The sequence below is a fragment of the Stegodyphus dumicola genome, chromosome 11, assembly GCF_044657685.1.
Source record: "Stegodyphus dumicola isolate Sdum_Otavi_A_Nest chromosome 11, ASM4465768v1".
In the NCBI taxonomy this organism is placed as follows: domain Eukaryota; kingdom Metazoa; phylum Arthropoda; class Arachnida; order Araneae; family Eresidae; genus Stegodyphus; species Stegodyphus dumicola.
The window spans coordinates 107,872,125-107,893,741 of NC_140778.1; the positions used below are offsets into that span (position 1 = coordinate 107,872,125).

The 21,617-nt window shown below is 31.9% G+C and overlaps 1 protein-coding gene across 3 annotated transcripts in view; it reads left to right on the forward strand.

Moving 5' to 3' along the window:
• LOC118194494 (protein turtle-like) overlaps nt 1-21,617 on the forward strand; it is an 85,468-nt gene that overhangs the window by 38,522 nt on the left and 25,329 nt on the right. For all 3 annotated transcript variants that reach the window (XM_035365643.2, XM_085827063.1, XM_035365647.2), the window contains 4 exons: nt 2,864-2,975; nt 8,611-8,789; nt 13,684-13,761; nt 20,168-20,347. In XM_035365643.2, coding sequence (XP_035221534.2) covers nt 2,864-2,975; nt 8,611-8,789; nt 13,684-13,761; nt 20,168-20,347 — 549 coding nt within the window. The remainder of the gene's footprint in view (nt 1-2,863; nt 2,976-8,610; nt 8,790-13,683; nt 13,762-20,167; nt 20,348-21,617) is intronic.

Below are 21,617 nucleotides of genomic sequence, written 5' to 3' on the forward strand. Positions count from 1 at the left end.
TGAATTCCTTATGCTTTTCTGTATTTTAATTATTACAGAAGTCAAAGTTACAGTACTAAGTCCAAAATACAGAATCGTTGGAACTTTGGCATTTCAAAGGACTTTGGAAAATTTAAAATTTTAGATCATCAATTAAAATTTAGTAAGATGTCATGTAGAAATTATAAATTAAAAATGTAAATCATTCTTTATCAAATAATGAAGCATTCATGATTTTAAGAAAACCAAAATCCCCCCCCCCATGTAAGCTGTTTCTTTTTTTGTGCTAGTGCTTTCTATTTAAATTTATACATCAGACATAATTTCCTCTTTGGGTACAAAGGTCTGTTATTCAAGTTCTCTAACTTCTGTGTGAAAATTCCTACTAAACTATCATTCAAAATTTTAATATTCTGAAAAATGTCTTTGTGACTTCCTTTCCGTCTGGTAGTTGATAGTTTATTGGAGCAATTGTCAAAGTAAAAGTTTTGTTATATCACCTTCATTTATTGTTACTTATCCATATTTATTTCTTAACAAATTCATTCCATTTAGTACCAAATATGCTTTCATTTTGTAGATCCAGCTACAGCTACAGAATTAGAAAGTCTTTTTAGTGTAATCAAAATTTGAACTTTAATTTTGATAAGATCGCTATAATAATAATAATAGTCTGCAAAAAATAATAAGCTGAATTAAATTAGTTAAAAAAATATGCAGTCTGTTATGGTAACTAAACTTAATTTCTTCTAAATCTAATTCTTTCTCTCTCTATCCACCTTTGTGCCAACAAAAGGAAACCAATACTAGCAACATCTCCCTCCAAACAAATGTGTGTTGGAGCTTCATTTATGGTCAAAAAGAAAAACATCAACCACTCAAGGTACAAAAGTGTGGTTGCAGCTGACGTCAATCAATATATTCACATGGGCCACATGTGTGATTCCCTAGCCGGCAGCTGTTTGAAAGTGACTCATTCAGGAATCTAGTTTGTGTGGATTAAAATCACTTCCACAATGCATCTGCCTTTTCTAGAGTATTATATTTTCCATTCCTTAGTCTTGTAAAAATTCTCAGGGGGGGGGGGAAATCTGGTAGTGTCGAAGACCAGATTTTGGCTTTTGTTCTGTATTGTTAATGGAATAAATTGTGCATATACCTTATTGCAGTGTATTTATTTGTTAGATCATATTTGAATGCTCATACAATTCTAACATGCCTTTGCTGGGAATCAGGAAATTGGTCCTCCCCCCTTTTTTTTTAAACCAACCACACTCCTTTTGTGTTCTTTCTCGTAAATACTGTTTTTTTATAGACAGCAAGTGACCATAGTGAAGTATGTGTAAAATAGTGGTTCTAAATTTTTGTCCATAGTGATTAATAGAATTAGGTGAATCAGATTTGCTTTTTACAGGAAAATTTCTTGGAAAATGAGTATATTACCAAAATCAAAGGCATCAAAAATTCCTGTGAATTTTAGAAAGTTTTACAATGGCTTTAAAAAGAATTTTTGCTGTTCAGTGAAAAAATTGTCATTGTAACACCATTTATACACAAGAAGGCTATGATATTTCAATAAAATTTCTGGGAATGGGAACATAATGGTTGTTTACAGTGTATTGTGAATTTTTAAGTTCGTGTTGTTTGTAATTTGTCCTTTTTCATAAATGTTCATGCTTAAATGCTCATAAATGTTAAAACTGTAGTACTGTTATTTTTCCCATGTGTTTTTTAATTTCATTTGAGGGATATTATTTTAACACTTATTTTATTTATAATTGTATTAAAATGTAAATTTAATGATTAATTCATGATTACTGTTGCATATTATTTCATTTAATAATAAAATTTTAAATTATGGAAAAATAAAATTTAAAAAATATATTCAAAATAATGTTAGTTTAGAACATGATGTATTCAAAAATGAATCATTTCACTCTTTTTTTTTAACTCCCTTATCCTTCTCACTGGCAAGGCCATAAATAACAGCCTGGAATATTATTTGTAATGTTTTTAAGAAAAGGTATATGTGTGCATTTTGAAATATGACCAAGAATTTAAGGCAATATATTAAAATATATAAATCTAAGTATATAGTACCAGTGGATTTTGGGATTAAAAATCAAGAGAATACTTTTTTCTCATGGCAGTTTTGGAAAATTTGGGGTTTCTTAGCGAAACTCTATGCCAGTTGGAAAGTTTATGAAAACAAACTGAAGATGGCAGTTTTTATACAGTGAAGTTTGATTCATAAGTAGTTGATACATTTCTTTGCTTTTGATATAATTCATAAAACATAATAAAGTGTGACTGTAAAAACATAATAAGCATTATGAAGCAATCTAAATGCCTTCTTAAGCATAATGAGGGAATATAAAACCATCTTCTAAAATCTAATGAAACAATGCAAGTGCCATCGTGAGTGCACCTGTTGCTTAATAATTTGGAGCATTTGGTTTAAATATTTACAGCATTATAAATGATGGTAAAGAGAATTGCACTGCACATTGGTTAGACAAAGGCAGGTGTTAGAAGAGCAAGATTATTTACTGATGTGGATGATGAAAGGTAATGAAATTGTTTTAATTCTCAATAGATTGAGACATCATTACTATTGATTAAGAATGTTTTGCTTTAAATATTATGATAAATAAAATAATAAATGAGATTTTTAATGAGCATTTTACAGTTTTTGCCGTAGAAAGGGGGATCAACCAAACTGAAAAGAAGGCTTTAGGGATTATTACAAATTAAAGTTATAATTTTATCTGTGTAATATTAGTATTGGAGTAATATTGTATCTGTGTAATATTAGTATTGATAATATAAAATGTTTATCAATTTAAATTTGACTCTTCATTTTAATCTTTTGTCCTTTGTGTAGGTACCACTCCTCATGCTCCTACAAATGTGACTGTCAATACAAGTTCATTTGATGCCACCCTTACTTGGCTTCCAGCTTATGATGGGAACTATGAACAGACCTATGTCATATGGTAATTGAAAACAATTACAATTTGATTTGTATGATTAATAATAAAAATTTAAAAATTAATATGTGGGGAAAGGCAACGACCATAGTTGATAACACACATTTATTACTATTTACAAATATAGATTACAATTAATGAAAACGGTATACGAGTGATCGAGCGACGTCTGCTCCGCTCACCAGCTAATCCTCGTCTTCTCCCGAAGGCGAGAAACACATGCTGACGCAATGCATACGTCACATAGTAGGGGATTAGGGAATATCATGACATAACATTTCCCACATTCGGCCATCATGACCGGACAGGCGACCTCGCCTGAAGCAACATAGTATATCACCAAATTAAAAAAAATTATTATAATATAGTAACATAGGTATGAAAAAATAATCTGTAGATACAAAGCTGAGGTTACCTACACAAACGGAGCAAAAAAATAGATTAAAAACACCACAGCAGTTAACTAAAATGAGGATATGAGGAAAAAAAATTATTAGAAAGTTCTCAGGTGTCATCTGTCCAAACTCAGGAGGACCTATAATGCTGACAGTTGTATAAAAATCAAGTGATACGTTCAATATTGTTGGACCAGGGCTTCATGTATTCAGCACAAGTGGATGTTTTGGAATGTCCGTCGAAAAATGCACATTTTTCCACATCATATGTGTCATTTTGTTTGAGCCTGGTGACTTTATAAGGTCCGAGAAATTTCTGTTTGAGTTTTAGACCAGGGCCAAACTGAGTTCGTTTGATAGCCACGAGGTCATGAAGTTGAAATTTTTGCGTTTGGTTTCGTTGCAAATTATAAGTACAGCGATTTTCGTCTTGTACTTTAGAGATTTGCTGTTTTGCATCCTTACGGAGATCGTCACGTTGCTGAATGAATGCAGATTTGATCTCCTCGTCGATTAGAGCAGCGATGTTGGTGTCGTTTTGCGATTTCATCTTAGTCCCAAAGAGAAGTTCAAAGGGAGTGGAATTGATGCTACGTTGAAAAGTTGAATTAATAATTTGTTGCATGGCGGTACCATTGCTCAGGGTTTTTAGAAAGGACAGCAATAATAATGGAGTTCAAACGCTCAACTTGACCGTTCGATCGTGGGAGGCCAGCTGTAATAAGAACTTGCTTTATTCTCTGTGTGTCAAAATAGTTTGCAAATGCAGTGGATTTGAATGCAGGGCCTCGATCAGAGATAAACCGTGAAGGATTTCCGAAGACTGATCATTAAGATTCCAGCCGACTGATAACTTCATCTGCGTCTGTAGACTTTGTCGGATAAAGCCACACGAATTTAGTAAACGAGTCTATAACTGCCAAAATATGTTTGTATTTCTTTGATGTGGTGGCAAGGTGACCTAAGTGGTCGATATGGTACGTGTGCAAGGGTGCGTCGTCTTTGTCAATGGGCTGCAGAAGTCCGTTTTGTTTGCCACGCTTTTGATTATTGAGGATGCATGGGATACAGTTATGGATACACCGCTCAATTTTTTCTTTCAGATTTGGGATAAAATATTCTTTGTTTAAAAGTTCTTGACTGCGAATTACGGCGAAGTGGCCTCGTTCGTGAGCTGTTTTAATAACATTTGCCTGCATATCCTCAGGCACCACAAGTAAGTCAATGCTGTTGACAATTTTGTACAGGAGATTGTTCTTAACGAGAAAGTTATCACACGAAGGCGTGGTTTGAAGGAGTGCTTTAATAGCCGTAATATGCTCGTCGGTTTTTTGTGCTTTGCGAAATTGGAGGACACTGTCTTGGATAGTCATGCAACATGGACTGCGACTAAGGGCATCCACATGAGCCATCTTTGAGCCGGTACGGTGTTCAATTTCGTAGTCAAAATCTTGGAGATATAAAACCCATCGGGCTATTCTCGAATTGAGTTCCTTTTTATTTAAAGTTTGCACAAAAGCGTTGCAGTCAGTGATAATTTTAAAATGTGAACCAAGGACGTAAATACAGAACTTTTTTAAAGCTTCAACAATTGCAAGGACTTCGAGTTCATAACTGGTGTATTTACGCTCGTTGTCCAGTGTTTTCTTTGACGTGTAGTAGACAGGGTGAAAGCTGTTATCGTTCATAGATTTTTGTAGTAGGACTGCCCCCAAGCCATCAATGGATGCGTCGGTGTGAATTTCGATAGGACTCTTTTGATTAAAAATACTTAAAACTGGTTGTTGAGAAAGCAAATATTTTAATCTGTGAAATGCGGCTCAGCATGAAACTGAAAGGGGGTGTCCTTACGAAGGAGATCACTAAGGGGTTTTGTAATGCTACAATATGAGGGGATGAATTTCCTAAAATATCCCGTGAGACCGAGAAAGCGTTGAACGTCTTTTGTACTTTTAGGTTCGGGGTAGTTAATTACAGATTTTGTTATTGAAGGGGAAGGAAAAAAATTACCGTCTTCAACGATATGTCCAAGCAATTAGATTTTTTTGTGAAGAAATTGACATTTACAAAAATTAACTTCTAGACCGTATTCACTAGCAACTTTGAGTACTTGGTTGAGACGATGAATGGTCTTATTTTCATTTTTGGCGGGAATAACTACATCGTCCATGTAGGGTAAAACATAACCTTTGACAATTAAATCACGAAAAACATAATTTATAAAGCACTGGAATACTGAAGGGCAATTTGAAAGACCAAATGGCATTCGAAGAAACTGGAATTGTCCATTGTGAGTTTCAAAAGCTGTATATGGTTTACTTTCGTCCGCTACTGGCACATGAAGAAAGCCGTTACGTAGGTCAAGAGTACTAAAAATTTGCGCGTCTTGAAGTTTATCCAAAATGTCATCAATAAGAGGAAGAGGAAAATGATCCTTAATTAAAAGTCGATTAAGTTTCCTATAATCGATGCAGACACGGGGTGTACCATCTTTTTTACGCACCACGAGAACTTGACTGGCATATGGAGATGAACAAGGTTCAACAATTTTAAGTTTCAACCATTCATTTATTTGTTTGTCAACAATTTCCTGTTCAACAAAAGGAAGGCGTCTAGGAGGGTGAAAAATCGGTTTATCGGATAAAGTGATATTAAGTTTAATATCTGTCATCTTTGTTTTATTTGGGACATAAGAATTCAGCAAACGTTCTGCCGCAGCACGAGTTTCTTTGGACACATTTGAACCAATATCAAAAGCTGGAACATTGTCATTTATTGCAAAAATGAAAGATTCAGGAGCAGTTTCAAAGCACTACTCGGAAGGTTTTGAAAAATATATACCGTCTGGTTAATTTAGCATTTTTAATTACGTCACATCCTACAATAAGAGAAAATTGCATAGAATGATTTGGAACAACTCTAATATTAGCCGGAAAGTCCTGATTATCAATGTTGATAATGGTTTGAAAATAGCCAATAATAGTAATTTTCGAGAATCCGAAACCAGTTAACACTCTAGAATTATTTGAAAGTGGTGGGGAACCAAGTTGAATCCATGTGTTTTCGTTCAATAATGTGACCTCACTTCCTGTGTCAATTAATCCAGAAACTGTGCTATTGAGTATAACGACAGTTTTACAGATATTACCGTGAGAGGTTTGTACTGTATTTACTTCGGCAGGTGGAGTGGAAATCTCATTTGATGTAGTAGAGCGGCAATCCATAGATTTATGTCCAAAACGACCACAAGTTAGACACTTTGGGCCAAGAGAACGATTAGGACAGGACCGTGAGAGGTGATCGACCTCGTCGCAGTTAAAACAAGTTTGTGGTTTAGTTTTAGATGGACCAGTATTATTAAATTTCATGTCGTGTTGTCGGTCTGAATTTTTGCGTCCAGTACCACGTCTGGGGCCATTATTCGTATTTTTAAAATTTGATGGATGAGAGATATTTGTATGTCTAGTCGTAACTACAGATTCATAAGTGCGTAGCTTTTCCTTGAATTCAGAATATGATTTTGCACCGTAGAGAATAATTTTATCGGATGGGGTACAACTAGTATTCCTTGAATGGTATACTGAATGACAGAAGCCTCGTCGATAACACCGTCACCACGATTCGCAATTTCGCGCATGGCGATAAAATATTGCAAAGAGCTTTCATTCGAGCGCATTTTTCTTCTTTCGAGTTGTTTATGAATTTCAATAGACATTTTATCGGAGAACTCATTAAGTAATAATGTTTTAAACATGTAGTATGAATTGAGATTCTGTTGTGAAAACAAAAAAGTTTTAGCAGTACCCACAACAAGTCGTTTCGCAAAAACTAATTTTTGCTGGTCGGTAAGATTTGGGAATAATTGGAAATTATCCTCTATATCGTTGAAAAAAGTGCGGATTGAATAGGAATCATTGCCTGAAAAGTTTGTGCAAGTGTTTGAAAGATCTCTCAAAATAAACCATAAATCATGACTCATCTCGCGAATCTCGGTGTTCGCCGTCATATAAACATCAGAGTGACTCGAATTAAAATTTATTACTTCCGCGTCAGAAGAAACAACGCGATTTGGGCTTGGCGCCGTGGAGGGAGGGGAAGGGGGAACAGAAAAACTTAGACCTACAGGCGTCGGTGCACTGTCGGTGTTTGAAATTGAGTGATCGTCATCGGATAAAAAACTAACATCTAGGGAATTGTGAAAATCCGTCAGATTAGTGAGCGCATGAAAAATTTTTTCACATAAAATACCTTTATTAGTGGAAGCTTCCAAATGTAATAAATTCGCCACTGATATAAAATCTGATAAAGAGAAATCTTTTAATAGAAGTTTATGTTTTGCCAAATCGAAACTGTCTGGGAACGCGGCAAAATTTCTCATTCGCTTTCGCGAAGAACGATCAAAATCGGAATATCCGAGCACGGTATTAAATAATTTAATAACTCGTGTTGTGCCATATTTAAGAGATTTTACTATCAATGGGATATCACCTAATTTTAGGGCCATAGTTCTTTAAACAGTAAAATAAGACAATATGAATATGAAATAGGGTATGTATGAATGAGAATTAAACAGTATAAACACAGCTTAAAATCGTAATACTAATAAATTATGAACGAATCAGGGGAAAATGGGCCTACCTAACTTCGGAGCAGTCCTTATAATCCAATATATATCTTTGCCAATCCAATGTAATCCAAAATCGAATTTCGATTTAACGTCCAAAATCAGAAGAACGGACAAGTAGCATATAACATCATTCACATATGTCATCCAGCTTGAAGAATATTAAATCGTCATAAGGGCACGTCGTCTGGCTTGAAGAATATTAAATCGTCATAAAGGCACGTCTTACCTTTGTTAGCTTTCTGAACGTCTTTAGTGATTGCTGGTGTCTAGGGCTCGATTAACGCATGCACAAAAGGCACGGTCGAGCCCCCAAAATGTGGGGAGAGGCAACGACCATAGTTGGTAACACACATTTATTACTATTTACAAATACAGATTACATTAGGATTACAATTAATGAAAATGGTATACGAGCGATCGAGCGACATCTGCTCCGCTCGCCAGCTAATCCTCATCTTCTCCCGAAGGCAGGAAACACATGCTAACGCAATGCATACATCACAGTAGGGGATTAGGGAATATCATGACATAACATTTCCCACAAATAAAAATACATTAATATTATTAAGTTCAAAAAAGTAAAAATATTAATAAGCCCTAAATATTTTTTTACTTTTAGGTATCGCCTGGCAGATCAAGGCATCAGTGAGTGGCGTACAGTGCGGGTTGTACCTGAAGGTGCAACAACAGTCACACTTTATAATTTACAGCCAGATACAGAATATGAATTTCAAGTTTTATCAAGGAATATTTTAGGTGATGGTTTGTTCAGCCCTATTGTTAAAGCCCGGACTAAGAGTAAGTTATAGCATTCAACATGATAATTTTCAGTTTGTAATCATGAAGTTTTACTGGTAATTTATGTGTATCCTTTAATTTTAGTGTTATTTAAATAAAAAAAACAAATTTCTATTTATTAAGTAAGATATCTTAGTGATTGAGAAATGAATATTGAATGAAAATGTTTACAGTTTATTTACAAAAACTTTAAAATTAAAATATTAATTTGAAAATGTAATTTAATAATAATAAAGTAATTTTATAAATTAAAAAAAAAAAAGGCATTATCTGTGAGAAAGTGAAAATGTTTTCGAAATGTCCTTAGTTTTCTCCTTTTTTGACTTAATTTGGAAACAGTTTTTGAAAAATCAAATAATTAGTTCCATTAAAATATTTTATTTATTTATTTTTTTAAATGTTACACTAGAAATAAAATGCTCGATTTCTGCCATTATTTTTAACTGTATTCCTTTTCGTTTTTAAAGAATTTTTAATTAAAAGATATGAAGATGTAAAGCTTTCATTTTATAAATTCGAAGTGCATGTGTTAGATTACACTAAAAATAAAAAAGGCATCATATTTGTTTTGAATGTTGAATTTAGCTAGATGCAGGATTTAATACAGAAGTCAGAAAATAGTCTTTTTAGTAGTAAAGTTTTAAAAAAAAAAAGAAATTGACTAATTTTGGATCTGGTTGATATTTTTAACTTACAAAGTTAAATAATAAATGTAACAAAATCTCTATTAACAGACATGCCATTTTAGTAGACACTTCCTATTAATGAATCGTTTCTGAATCTTGGTATCCTTAAAATAAAATATCAGTGCAGCTCCATTTAAGAGACACTTCCTGATAACAAGCAAAGGTCTTTGTCCCATGAGTGTCCATTGAAAGATATAGCTTCACTTATGGTATTTTTCCTTTCACTTTATCTATCAAGTCAAATATTACTTTTATGGTAGTTATTCATCTTTCTGGCCTATCATTAGTTAAAATAAGTACAGTTTAAACTTGCCTATCCTGCATTCAACTAACTGGAATATTTTAGATTTTTTTTTAAATGAAAAATTACACAAATAAGAAATTTGTAAATGCTTTAAGAACCATGTATAGGGTTACTACTCGTTATCCCACTTATAGCATTTAAAATGGAAATACAATAACACAGCTTTCTTTCAGAAGATCTTGTTAACTTCCCTCCGTCCAAGTTTCATATTCCAAGAATTCATCCTTGGAACTGAGCACTCCTCATAGAAATTTGTCGTATTAAATCATTTTTGACAAAAAATGTTGCCAGATTGTGTGATTTAGTATCATTGATGGATGATATCTCGCACATCTGTAAGATCTTTGCAAACTTTTATGTAAACATGACTGATTCTCTTGAAGTAGTTTAATTTTTTTAAAAAAGGATGTAAGCTCCCTCCCTGCATATTAAAAAAATGACTAAAATTTGAGATGTGGAACAGCATGTAGTGGAATATTTCAAAGTTGCGGGATCTTAGCATCAAGAAAGTTGCATTAATAGGCATGGTAGCCAGCTTTATTTGAAAATGTATTAACAGTGATAATGCAACATGAAGAATTATAATAAGTGGTTAAAAATTTTTATATGCTATATTTGTAACATATGTCTGTTGATCATGTGACCAAACAAAGAGCTGTCTTTTCCTTCAGACTTTTGCCAGTATGGTTGTTGCAAGTTTGGTGGTATCTCTACTAGGTTTCATGGTCAACACGATTTTATTATCTGTTGATGTTTTACTTTTATATGTTTTAGGCTTGCAAAAATATGTTGGATTTTATGTCTGAAATGGGGGTTTTATTTATTTATTTATTTATTTTTTTATATAAATCTAGGTTTTTGATAACAATTAAAATGACTGCTTTTATAATTTTAGATACATTTCTTCTTCATCATTTTTGTTTTTTTATCTTGAATTGCATTATCGTTATTATGATTATTGGGCTCAACTGTCTGGAATTTTCACATATTAAGCATTCAGCATTTCCATAACTTTCCTGGCAGTCAAGCTTTTATTGTAATTATAAGTTAAGTTGCTGCTGTTGTTTTTAATTGTTCCTGTAATCTTATTTTCCCTACAAATTGTTGATCCTTATAATCATATCAGTTGATTTTAACATGTATCATATCTCTTGTACAAATGTAAGGATTCTCATTTTTGAGGACTTGCAATCATATATTTGATTTTTTTTTTCACATGTAATTAATTAGTTTCACTTTCTTTTTAAATTTTATCTAATGTGAAATAAAAAATTAAATTATAGCATTTCTTATTCACTATCATTTTAAATAAAACAAGCAACTTAAGCATAAAAAACATAATTTACCGTATATTTTTTTTTATATTGTAATGTAGGACTTTCTTTTTAAACATGAAATTATGAGATGTGTTATTGACTGCAGTGTTTTACATTTGTGTTGTTTGTTTTTGTGAATAATCATGTTTTCATATCTATTACAGTCATACTCTCAGATATGATTGACCAAGTTTCCACAGATTCACAAATTACTATAACATTAAAAAATTGTATGCAGAGCATTTAAAGAAATAAATAGCTTGTACAAGGTGATACAAAAGTTATACACATCTTACTTTAAAAAATTATGGAATCTTCAAAATGGACATTAATGGCAGATTGTTTTATTGGTGACTGCAGCGTTTTATTCTTGACTTCGTTTATTTTGTCTGACCTCCAAAAAGACGGGCTGCCATTTAATTTTTTTATGAAGGCTTCCAGTTTCTTAAAATCAGATGAACAGGCAGAAAATCATTTTATTGCTAGGTTCATGAACATTTAAAAATGGTCTCTTTAAATGCTTCAGCAATTTCTATGTGGTGTGAAGTAATGCTCAAATGACCAGACAAACGATTTTTAAAGGTTAACATTGTAATCTGCTATTGGAATTTCAAGTGATGTGTTCCTTGTTATAATACGTGGACATCAACCATTGGAAAAAATTTTCCATCAATATCCATATCTCCATTTTTTGAAAGTTTGATGTATGTGACTTTTGATAACTCTGCAAAATGCACCTTAAATGAAAGTAGAAATGTAGAAGAAAATGAAAGTGGATTCAGTCTTTCTTTGAAATTGTCTGATAATATGAACGTTTATCATTATTATTATTTACGTGTTCCTCTATAAGGCACTAAACAGAGTGAGGGAATGCCTTCGTGGAGGAATTTCTAAGGGAAACTGGCTCATTTTACCATGTTAAACATGGGGGAAAACCATCAAAATGCCCATGCAGCCAGCTCATTTGTGGGACTGAAATTTTCGACCGAATTACCAGTGTTCAGGAACTTTACCACTCGGCCACTGGTGGGCAATATGAACTGTATTATATAATATACTATTTTTCCTGTGCTTTGTTATTTTCATATAATGCTAGAATTCTTTATTTTCATGGTTAGAAGTGTAAAACTAAGACAGATTACCTAATAAATGTACAGTGTAACTTGCAAATGCTTCATTATTACTTTATTTAATGCTGATAATATCTAATAATACATATATATTGAAAGTAAGTGTATAGTTATCTTGTAATAGTGAAAGTAAGGATACTATACTATATAGAGTACCTAATAAATATACAATGCAACTTACAAATGCTTCATTATTCCTTTATTTAATGTTGATAATATCTAGTAATACTTATAATTACATTTAAATATTTTATGATGAATTAAATCAATCAAAATTTATTTATACTACAAAACCATTGTATTACATGCAGCATTTATTTATATACTATAATGTAATATATATATATATTTATATAAAGTTTAAATGTTGCTTCATATAAAACTGCGATAGGTCTTAGAATATGTACAGATGTAGCAGTATTTACTCTTTCAAAGACAGTTTTTAACATCTGTATGAAATTAGGTTACTTCTGATTTCCTTAGTTTGCTGCAATGCTTTTGATATTTGTATTGGCTGATTGAAAAGTTTTAAAACGAAATCTTATATTCAGAGTCTGGATGGATCCTGTATTTTTTCTTCTTTTCTAAATTTGAGTTAACTCTTTTTGCAGTATTTTTTATAAACAGCTTAAAACATGGTTAGATTCATTTGTGATATCCTCTACAGCACCTAGGAGATGGCACTTTTCACTTCCTCATCTGAAGAGATCCTTTTTATGTGTAATCACCTTCTTAATGTTGAGAATGCACAGGAATCATGTCATTATGTATATATACTATATGCTGGATGTCTTACTACTGCCGGTGCCAAAGGAAGAACATGTAGCCAGGCAATTGACCTGAGGCAAAACCACAGTCTCTACAGTCCAGGCTTTTTCCCTAATAGTTTTACATAAATGGCTTTCAAGACATTTACATAATAGTCTCTGTTTACTGTTTGCCCATCAGTGTGCAGTGTTGGCATCCGTAATTGAAGTGGACAACTTGCCATAATGTACTCTGTCAGTCACTTGCATGCTACTGCTCTGAAATTTGTCTGCCAATCAAATACTAAAGCACAGCTAAATTTTTCATTACCAGGTGTATGCTGTAATATTTCAAGTCTTTTGTTACAGTTTTTTTTAAGTTTAACACAGAATTCATTCACATCTCTACTATATTAGAGAGCAGTCTTCCTCACCCACCACAATAAACATACCTGGTTCTACTCATTATAGCTAATGTTTCTACTCACTGTGACTAAATACTGAAAGCTATGCGTGTCTCTAACTGCAGATTCAAGTGTATTGATGAATAGTTTTCATAAAACCTAAGACAAAAATGCCATGTCTAGTATTGGAAAAGAGAACTTAGGCAGTCTTAAGACTTTTCAATCAGCTCTTGTACTTTCCTTTGACATACGACTTAGGAAGGAGATTTATATTAGCTGTCATTGATTTGCACATTTATTTCTTATAGCATGGGATTACCTTGGTGGTGTTTATCCTACTGATGCTTATGGCGCTACTTACATTCCTACAGTACAAAAACCTTCTGGTAATAATTTTCTTATAATTATTAACTGTTTGCAAAATATTTTAAAATTTAAAACTGTTTTAAGTTGTGGGATTTGAAGAATCTCTCTGAAAGAATACAAGTATAGTGTTATCATTTATAATTAACTGAGATCATAACATTTTAGTTTAAGAAATGTGAATGTGCTTGGTATATAAAGTTTCATTTTATGCTATTAAAAAATATGAACGTCAGTTTAATAGCTTACAGAATCTTAGGCTATTTATTCAAATAAATTGTTACTGAAGTAAAGTGATCTTTTTTTGTTGTGTAAAGGGGAAGCAAATTTCATTTTTAGTTATTTTCACTTTCTGTATTGGACTAACAAATACAACATCTTTTGATGTTAAATACTTTGATGTTAAATATTTTGGTCTATTTCTATCCATCCAAAACGATAAAAATAAAAAATATTTAAATGCTTAAATTTGTGCATAATAAACATGAATATATTTGTTAACATTCTTCCTTAAATGTTGTTAAAGTAATTTGTGCCTTTAAGTTTTGACTAATTGTCTATAAATACTGAAGTAAAGTATATATATATGAAGTCTATGTTTACTGAAGTAAAGTGATCTTTTTTTGTTGTGTAAAGGGGAAGCAAATTTCATTTTTAGTTATTTTCACTTTCTGTATTGGACTAACAAATACAACATCTTTTGATGTTAAATACTTGATGCTTTTGATGTTAAATATTTTGGTCTATTTCTATCCATCCAAAACGATAAAAATAAAAAATATTTAAATGCTTTAATTTGTGCATAATAAACATGAATATATTCGTTAACATTCTTCCTTAAATGTTGTTAAAGTAATTTGTGCCTTTAAGTTTTGACTAATTGTCTATAAATAGTGCAGGCCTTGACACCTAATAAGAGCTGTCATTGTTTTTCTGCAGGGGTATTATCATAAGTTGTTTATTTATTTTTGATGCTCTTTTAAAAATCCTTCTTTCAAATTCAAATATATCAGCATTATGTAAAATATAAAATTGTTTGCTTGCTGTTTGCTTGAAAATTGTTTGTTAAATAATTCTGATTGAAAATTTCCAGTGATTTCATAGTTAGAGTTTCCATTGCTTAATTACCAAGGAATAACAATGTTGTTATTCTTTGAAATTCTGTAAATATTTTACTGTGTGAGTTTAGAGTTATCTGTATTAGGTGAGTCTTTTTGTTTTATGGAAACATAATGTTAATTTTTAACAGAGTTCGTAGCATTCCTTACAAGTGCTTATAAGTCCATATATTTGAAAATAAAATATAAAGGACCTTATAGGTGCTTACTTTTTCTTTAAAGCCCTTATTTTTTTGTTTTTAGTGCTTATTTTTTGTTTTTAGCGCTTATTTTTTGCTTTTAGTGCTTTTTTTAATGAATGCACATTTTTCCCCCTGTACCAAAGCCGAAACTAAATAAACAACTTTTCTTCCTTATATGGAATGTCAGATGGTGAATCTTACTCCTGGAAATAGCTTTTCCCCCTTTCTTTGCATTAACATAACGTATGGTGCGCGCGAGAGTGCAGACAGGTCATTCTATTAATCAAAGAATTGCAAAAACCGTAGAAATTCCGGTATATTCGGTATTCTTTTCCTCCCACCCAAATACTACACACGTTGGAATTTCTATCAAGATTTTAATTATTTACATTCTCGTTCCGCGTGGTCAGTTCATATTCATGTTTATTATGATCGTTATGCTTATATTAGGAGCATATGTATGAATATTTATAATAATATAGTTGCAGTAGCTGCTGAAATGTAGATAAACTTCTAAAAAAAAAGTTTTTTTTTTTTTTTTTTAACACAGATTAGCTTTCCAAGGAATAATATTCGGAATGGCTTAAATAAAAGGAAAGTAATCGAATAGTCAGAATAATTTCTTTTTCTTTTCTTTTCTTTTTCCCCCTGTCTTTTGCGAATGCATTATACAGTACGGAGGTTGGGAGGTTCTCCCCTTTCTCTGCAAAATCTCTAATGTTGAAGCAGCGCGGACTTTTTTGTTGTGTCACTGTCCAATCTGGATCGAGTAGGACTAAAAGTTTTGCGGTCTACCCAACCCAAGCGAAGAATGATTCTATTCCGGAAATTTAACGGTCTGTTCAAAATTAGAATCAAAAACACCCCAGATTAGTAAGTCTCTTTCTTTTCCTTTATTTAGTTCTTTATTCTCCGAATACCGGCAGCTGTTGATTCCGATTGTGTAATATCACATGTGGAAGAATTGTGCAATAACGTTTGCGGTATTTTGCAGAGATAATTAATTTTGATGTTCAGTCTGAGATTTATTTATGAACACTTAAAAGAGTTTTACTGTTCTTCCTAAGCAGAATATTTCTTAGTTCCATTGGTCTATTTTTATATGATGCACATATCGAAATGTCAAAATCATTTATTTAGCCGAGAAATCTAAAGAACGGCTACAATCTCCCCCCTCTCCTCTTTTTCCAGTTACGCTCCACTATACAGAATATTCGTCAATTTCCGATTATGGAGGTTAGTTAAGCTTTTACTGTTAAAGGATGACTGAATGAAGCAATTTCCCGTCTCCTGATTTCAGAAATGTTCCTCTTTTTTACTCAAATTACTTTGCTTGGAATATATGTTAAGGGAAAACTGCTATGCAATAAAAAATTAGAAAATGTTCAGAATTTTGATTTAAATTACTTAAATATTAATATGAGTGGAAAAATAAATTGCTTTTATTATCAGGTGCCAAGCGAATACAATTAATATGGCTTATTATTATTTATTTTCTATATTTTGAACTGAAATTTCATTATTAAATCTTGTAATATAGTTTAGTTCTGCATAGTTTTTTTTTTTTTTTCTCTCATAGTAAACTAATTCTGTAAATTGAACTGTCATTTAAAATTAAAAAAAAAAAAGTTAATTGTTTTCCATGGTTGAGGTAATGCTCATTCTCTTAATAAATATTGCATTGCTCATATTTTAAATTGCAAGTCTAATTTTTCTTTTAAGGTTATGCAGTTGTGTATAATGTAATTAGACAGGTGCTTATTTTTTTTTCTTAAAATGTGCTTGAAAAGTGCTTATAGGTGCTTATTTTTTTAACTAAAATGTGGCTATGAACTCTGTTTAAAATAAAAAAATATCTTATAAATTATATAATTTTATATGAATTTTGAATTGACAATTATAAGACTATTTTAGATGGGGGGGACAGAAACAAAATTTAGAAACTTTGTTATATTAAGAACTTGCTGTAATTTTGAAATTATTAATTTGTTCTGTAAAGGAAAAAAAGAGAATTTTCAATTCATGTAGTTGTTACACAACTAATATTTATAAACTCATGTAATACACATATATTCATATAATGACTCATACAACCACATTATATTTCAATAAATTTTTAACATTATTTCATTGTCTGAATATTATTTCATTGTCTAAATTTTGAAAGCAACAGTTAAAAAAATAATTTTGAATGGTCTTACCAATTTCTTGACAGTTATTTGCAGGAGTATTTGAAGTTATTTCCACAATTGTGGAAAAGATATTAATTTATGTACTTTAAATGCATCTAAAATGCATTTAATAAAATTTTTGCCATGAGCTTTGAAACTTAGCATCTGTGTCTGAATTCTGATGCTGGCAGGGAATAGAAATGAATATTTTTTGATGTTTGAGATACTGAAAATGTACTGCATAGTTAAAAAAATCAGAAGACTTCATCATAATTTGTGTCAAGTCTTAAAAATTTTGACTTCCATATATTTATGACAGATCTTTAAATCTCTTCGATTTTAAATAACTATTTTGAGCCGTAAGACACAATAACACGCTGAACAAATACTAATTCAGAAGTCAAACAACAAAAATCAGCGTTATATTTTCACAGGACTAGTTTCAATGGTTTTACCGAACCACCATTGTCAGCTGCAAAAGCTCAAATGAACGAGATGAAATATAATGATCAGATAAGTTAAGAAAGCCTAGACAGAAAATAAGCTAGTGGTGCCATCTGTTGGTGAAACCAGAACTAAAGCATAATTTCTTTAAAGGCCGAAGGCAAAGATGGATGGGAATTAGGATCGTTAACTAGAACAGAAAAATCCATCTTTGCCTTTGGCCTTTAAAGAAATTATGCTTTAGTTCTGGTTTCACCAACAGATGGTGCCACTAGCTTATTTTCTGTCCAGGTTTTCTTATCTTATCTGATCATTGTATCCCATCTCGTTCATTTGAGCTTTTGCAGCTGACGATGGTGGTTCGGTAAAACCATTGAAACTAGTCCTGTGAAAATTTGAAAATAGAACACTGATTTTTTGTTGTTTGACTTCTGAATTAGCATTTTGAGCCTATTTATTGACAGCCAGCAGATTCATTTTTTGTCTGTTGCTGGCATTCTAAGATTGGAATAATTTTTATTAACACATTTAAGATTTATTCATAGCTTTTCTCCTGGTTTTATATTCTCAAAAGCTTGGGGGGGGGAAGAGAGAGAGAGAAATAGCTTTAAATAGTGGAACAGCCAGACATGTAAATATTTCCAGTTGCTTGAATTTACAGAATACTAGTTAGACAGAAGAAGGAACGACAGCAACAAAAATGCTACCCAAATTATCAACACTTTTTACCTGCTGATTTTCACCTTCTGTAAATATCCTGCAGCAAAGTTTCCAGAAATATTCTTCAGATCGTGTATAAACCTGTGGGGTGATTAATGCTTCTTAGTTAGAATTTGAAATAGATAATTGCTATTTTGAATAAGTTGGAGAGCAAATCATGTAGTAAGTCCTCAAGATTTTAAAGATAAGAACCTTCTTAATAAAACCTTAATAAATTGTGCTGATTTTGTATTAATTCTTACACGAGATTTCCACATTTGTTGTCATCACACATTATTTATTAGCTTATTATAACTAAAGTAAGATTTTAATTACTGTTTTATTGTAATTTTTATTTTTTATATTTTATTTTTAGCTCTGTAAATTTTGTAAATATGTTAATGGGCTGTATATTGAAAGAGATACATATTATGTGTCACTGAAAAAGGTTAGTTACTTAAAATAAAATATGGTGTAAGTTAAATCAAAAGGCACTTTGGAACGTTACTGATTTAGGAGCTTTTGCAGGTAGTCTGTCTGCTGGATTCCAAATAAATGACTAGGTCAAGGGTGCTTTTTTTCATTGCAGTTTTATGCAGCATTGTTGTTTTCTTTAGGATTGATGTAGGGATGAAAGGACATAATGAAAGGAATGTCATAATAATGATGACACAATGAAAGGAAGGTCTCTATTGTGACATGATCTTGTTCCAATTTCAATCCAATCTTTTTCCTCTGTAGTTTCTCTAATTTTAAGACAGCTTTTGTTTTGGTTTGTAGATGATTTCAGGAAAAATCAGTGACCCACCTGATAAGTATATGCTAAAATCCATTTTTAATGAGTGGCCATTATTTATAATGTGTTTTTTATAGTGCACAAAGGATCATTATAATGTGCATAACTGTACTAGTTTTCACACGCATAAGCTAAAATAGTTGATAAAAATAAACATGCAAGATCTATAAATTTGTAAAAAGATACTGCTACAAAAGTTTTAGTAAGTTTTTTGTTGATCAAAAATCTGTTTTAGGGAGTAGTAGTTCCTAAAATTCTGTATTTTGTCCTCTTATTTAATATATTAGCATATGAGTGTCTTATTTATTATTTGTGTTTTCCTTTAAATATTAAATGTTTTCCAAATTTTTTAAAATATGATGTTGCTTTGAATGTTATTTTTTTTTTACTTGCTGACAGCTTTCTCCTTCTGCAAGTTAACCAGAAAGAAAATTTGAAAAAATTTTAAATAATCATAGATTGCTAAATAAAGAATATCCTTTTGGTTCTCAAAAGAAAACTTTCTCTTCTGTGCAAGAAGAATAGATGAAGACTTTATTCAAATTCCAGATTCTTTCCCTCACACCTGTTTGATAGATGGTTTGCTTTGGTTTATTGAATTATAACAAAGCACTCAAGGACTATCTGCCTAAAAGGAGGGATGCTTTCAAGGTGGATTTTGTAAGGGAAACTGGCTCGTATATACATTACACAGAAGGAAAACTACAAAAATGCCTATGCAGCTGACCCATTTGCTGAGATTTGAATCCCAAACTGCACAAGTTTTCAATGATTTTACCACTTGGCTACTGATAGGCATTGTTTGAGGGATGGAAAGCATTTTTGCATCTGAACTGCCTGTTGGGCTGATGGTTTGGAGATTTGCTGGATTAACTTTTGAAATTGATTGTAATTAATGTTATTAAAAAAGATAGTATTGTGGTGTAATATTTACTAGAGTCACTCATTGTTTTGTGTGTGTTTGATATTTATTTTTAATCTTATGTGCTGTTAATTTTATCAAATGGTTCTATTATTAGGTCCCAAACCATGGCCTCCTAGAAATGTAACTGTGGAGAAGGGGCCTTTAGGTGTCATAATATCCTGGCAACCACCAAAAAATCAGACTGTACCTGTTGCATTTTATTTTGTGGAACATCGAACAGATGACGGCCAATGGCAACGTTGGGGACCCATTAGGGATGAAACATCATATTTAGGTTTTTTATCCTATTTTCTTTTCTGGAATTTAATTCATTCGTAGTTTATTTTGTCATTGTAAGAAATATTTCAGTGTTGTTGCTACAATTTTACATTTTGATTCAATATGCCCCCCCCCAATTGTTCCATTTAAAGTAAAAAGAAAATGTTGAAGAATACATCTCGATTCATTTTTCTTTTTTAATTATTTTTTGTGTGAAAATAGTGGTAATATTGTTCATGTGTAATATTTTAAATTCAATAAATTTAGTTTTAATTCTTCAATTGTAATGAATTGAGATTCTGGTGGGTTTAAGTATGGGGGATAAAAGTAAAGTTAGTGAAAGTGCTTCTCAGTTCACCCCATTTTTTTAATGCTTATGTGAGAATTTGTTTTTCAAGAATTCATTAAGAACTTGGTAAGTAATTTGCAATTAGTATAGTTAAAAGAGGACTATTTATTTCAAATGAAAATTATATCTTTTTGTGCATCAATTGTAATTTGCATCGCTTGGATAAAATATGAAATTACAGTTTCATCTGCTGTTTACAAGAAAACTATGTTTCTGTGAAACATTTCTTAACTATAATGGCATAATTCAATGAAACTACAGTCAAAAGTCGTTAATCCGGACCTCAAAGCTACAAACTTTCTGCGCATGCGTCGCGTTTACGCATGCGCACAGGCGTTTACGAGAGCGCATAAGACCCTTATAGCTGCGAATATGTTTGTGCGCATGCGCGTTTAATGTGTAACGGAGTTATACGCTAAGCTAAAGTTATCTAATTCAGTTAATGTTGCAGATTGCGTTGTTCCTTAATCTTCGAATTGGATCCGCCTTATTATTTTTTGCAGACTGTTAGAGCAATTTTATAAAAGTAAGCTTGAACTTTCGATTATGTCAAATAAAATTTCCGATATATATTTACTAATATGTAAAGGATCTACAAAACGAAAGTATGTTTCGAAATCCGAAATCTGTTTATCAATTTCAAGCTGCTCTGCGGGGTGATGGGACGCCGTGGCGCGCAATGAATTGGGAGTTGATCTGTCAGCACTATCCTTGTCTTCAGAGCAGATGTTTTTATTTTATTTGGTTTATAATTCCGTACTAAATGTAGTATTTCATCTCTATACTCCGTCTTTGATATGATTTAAATCAAGTTCCTCGTCATTATAATTCACTTCCGATAGTGAAGAAAGTGACCCAGAGGTTATTGAAAATGAAAACATTTTGATTGACAAATTAGTCGGTATTCTCAACACAGCAATTATAGGACTTGAACAGC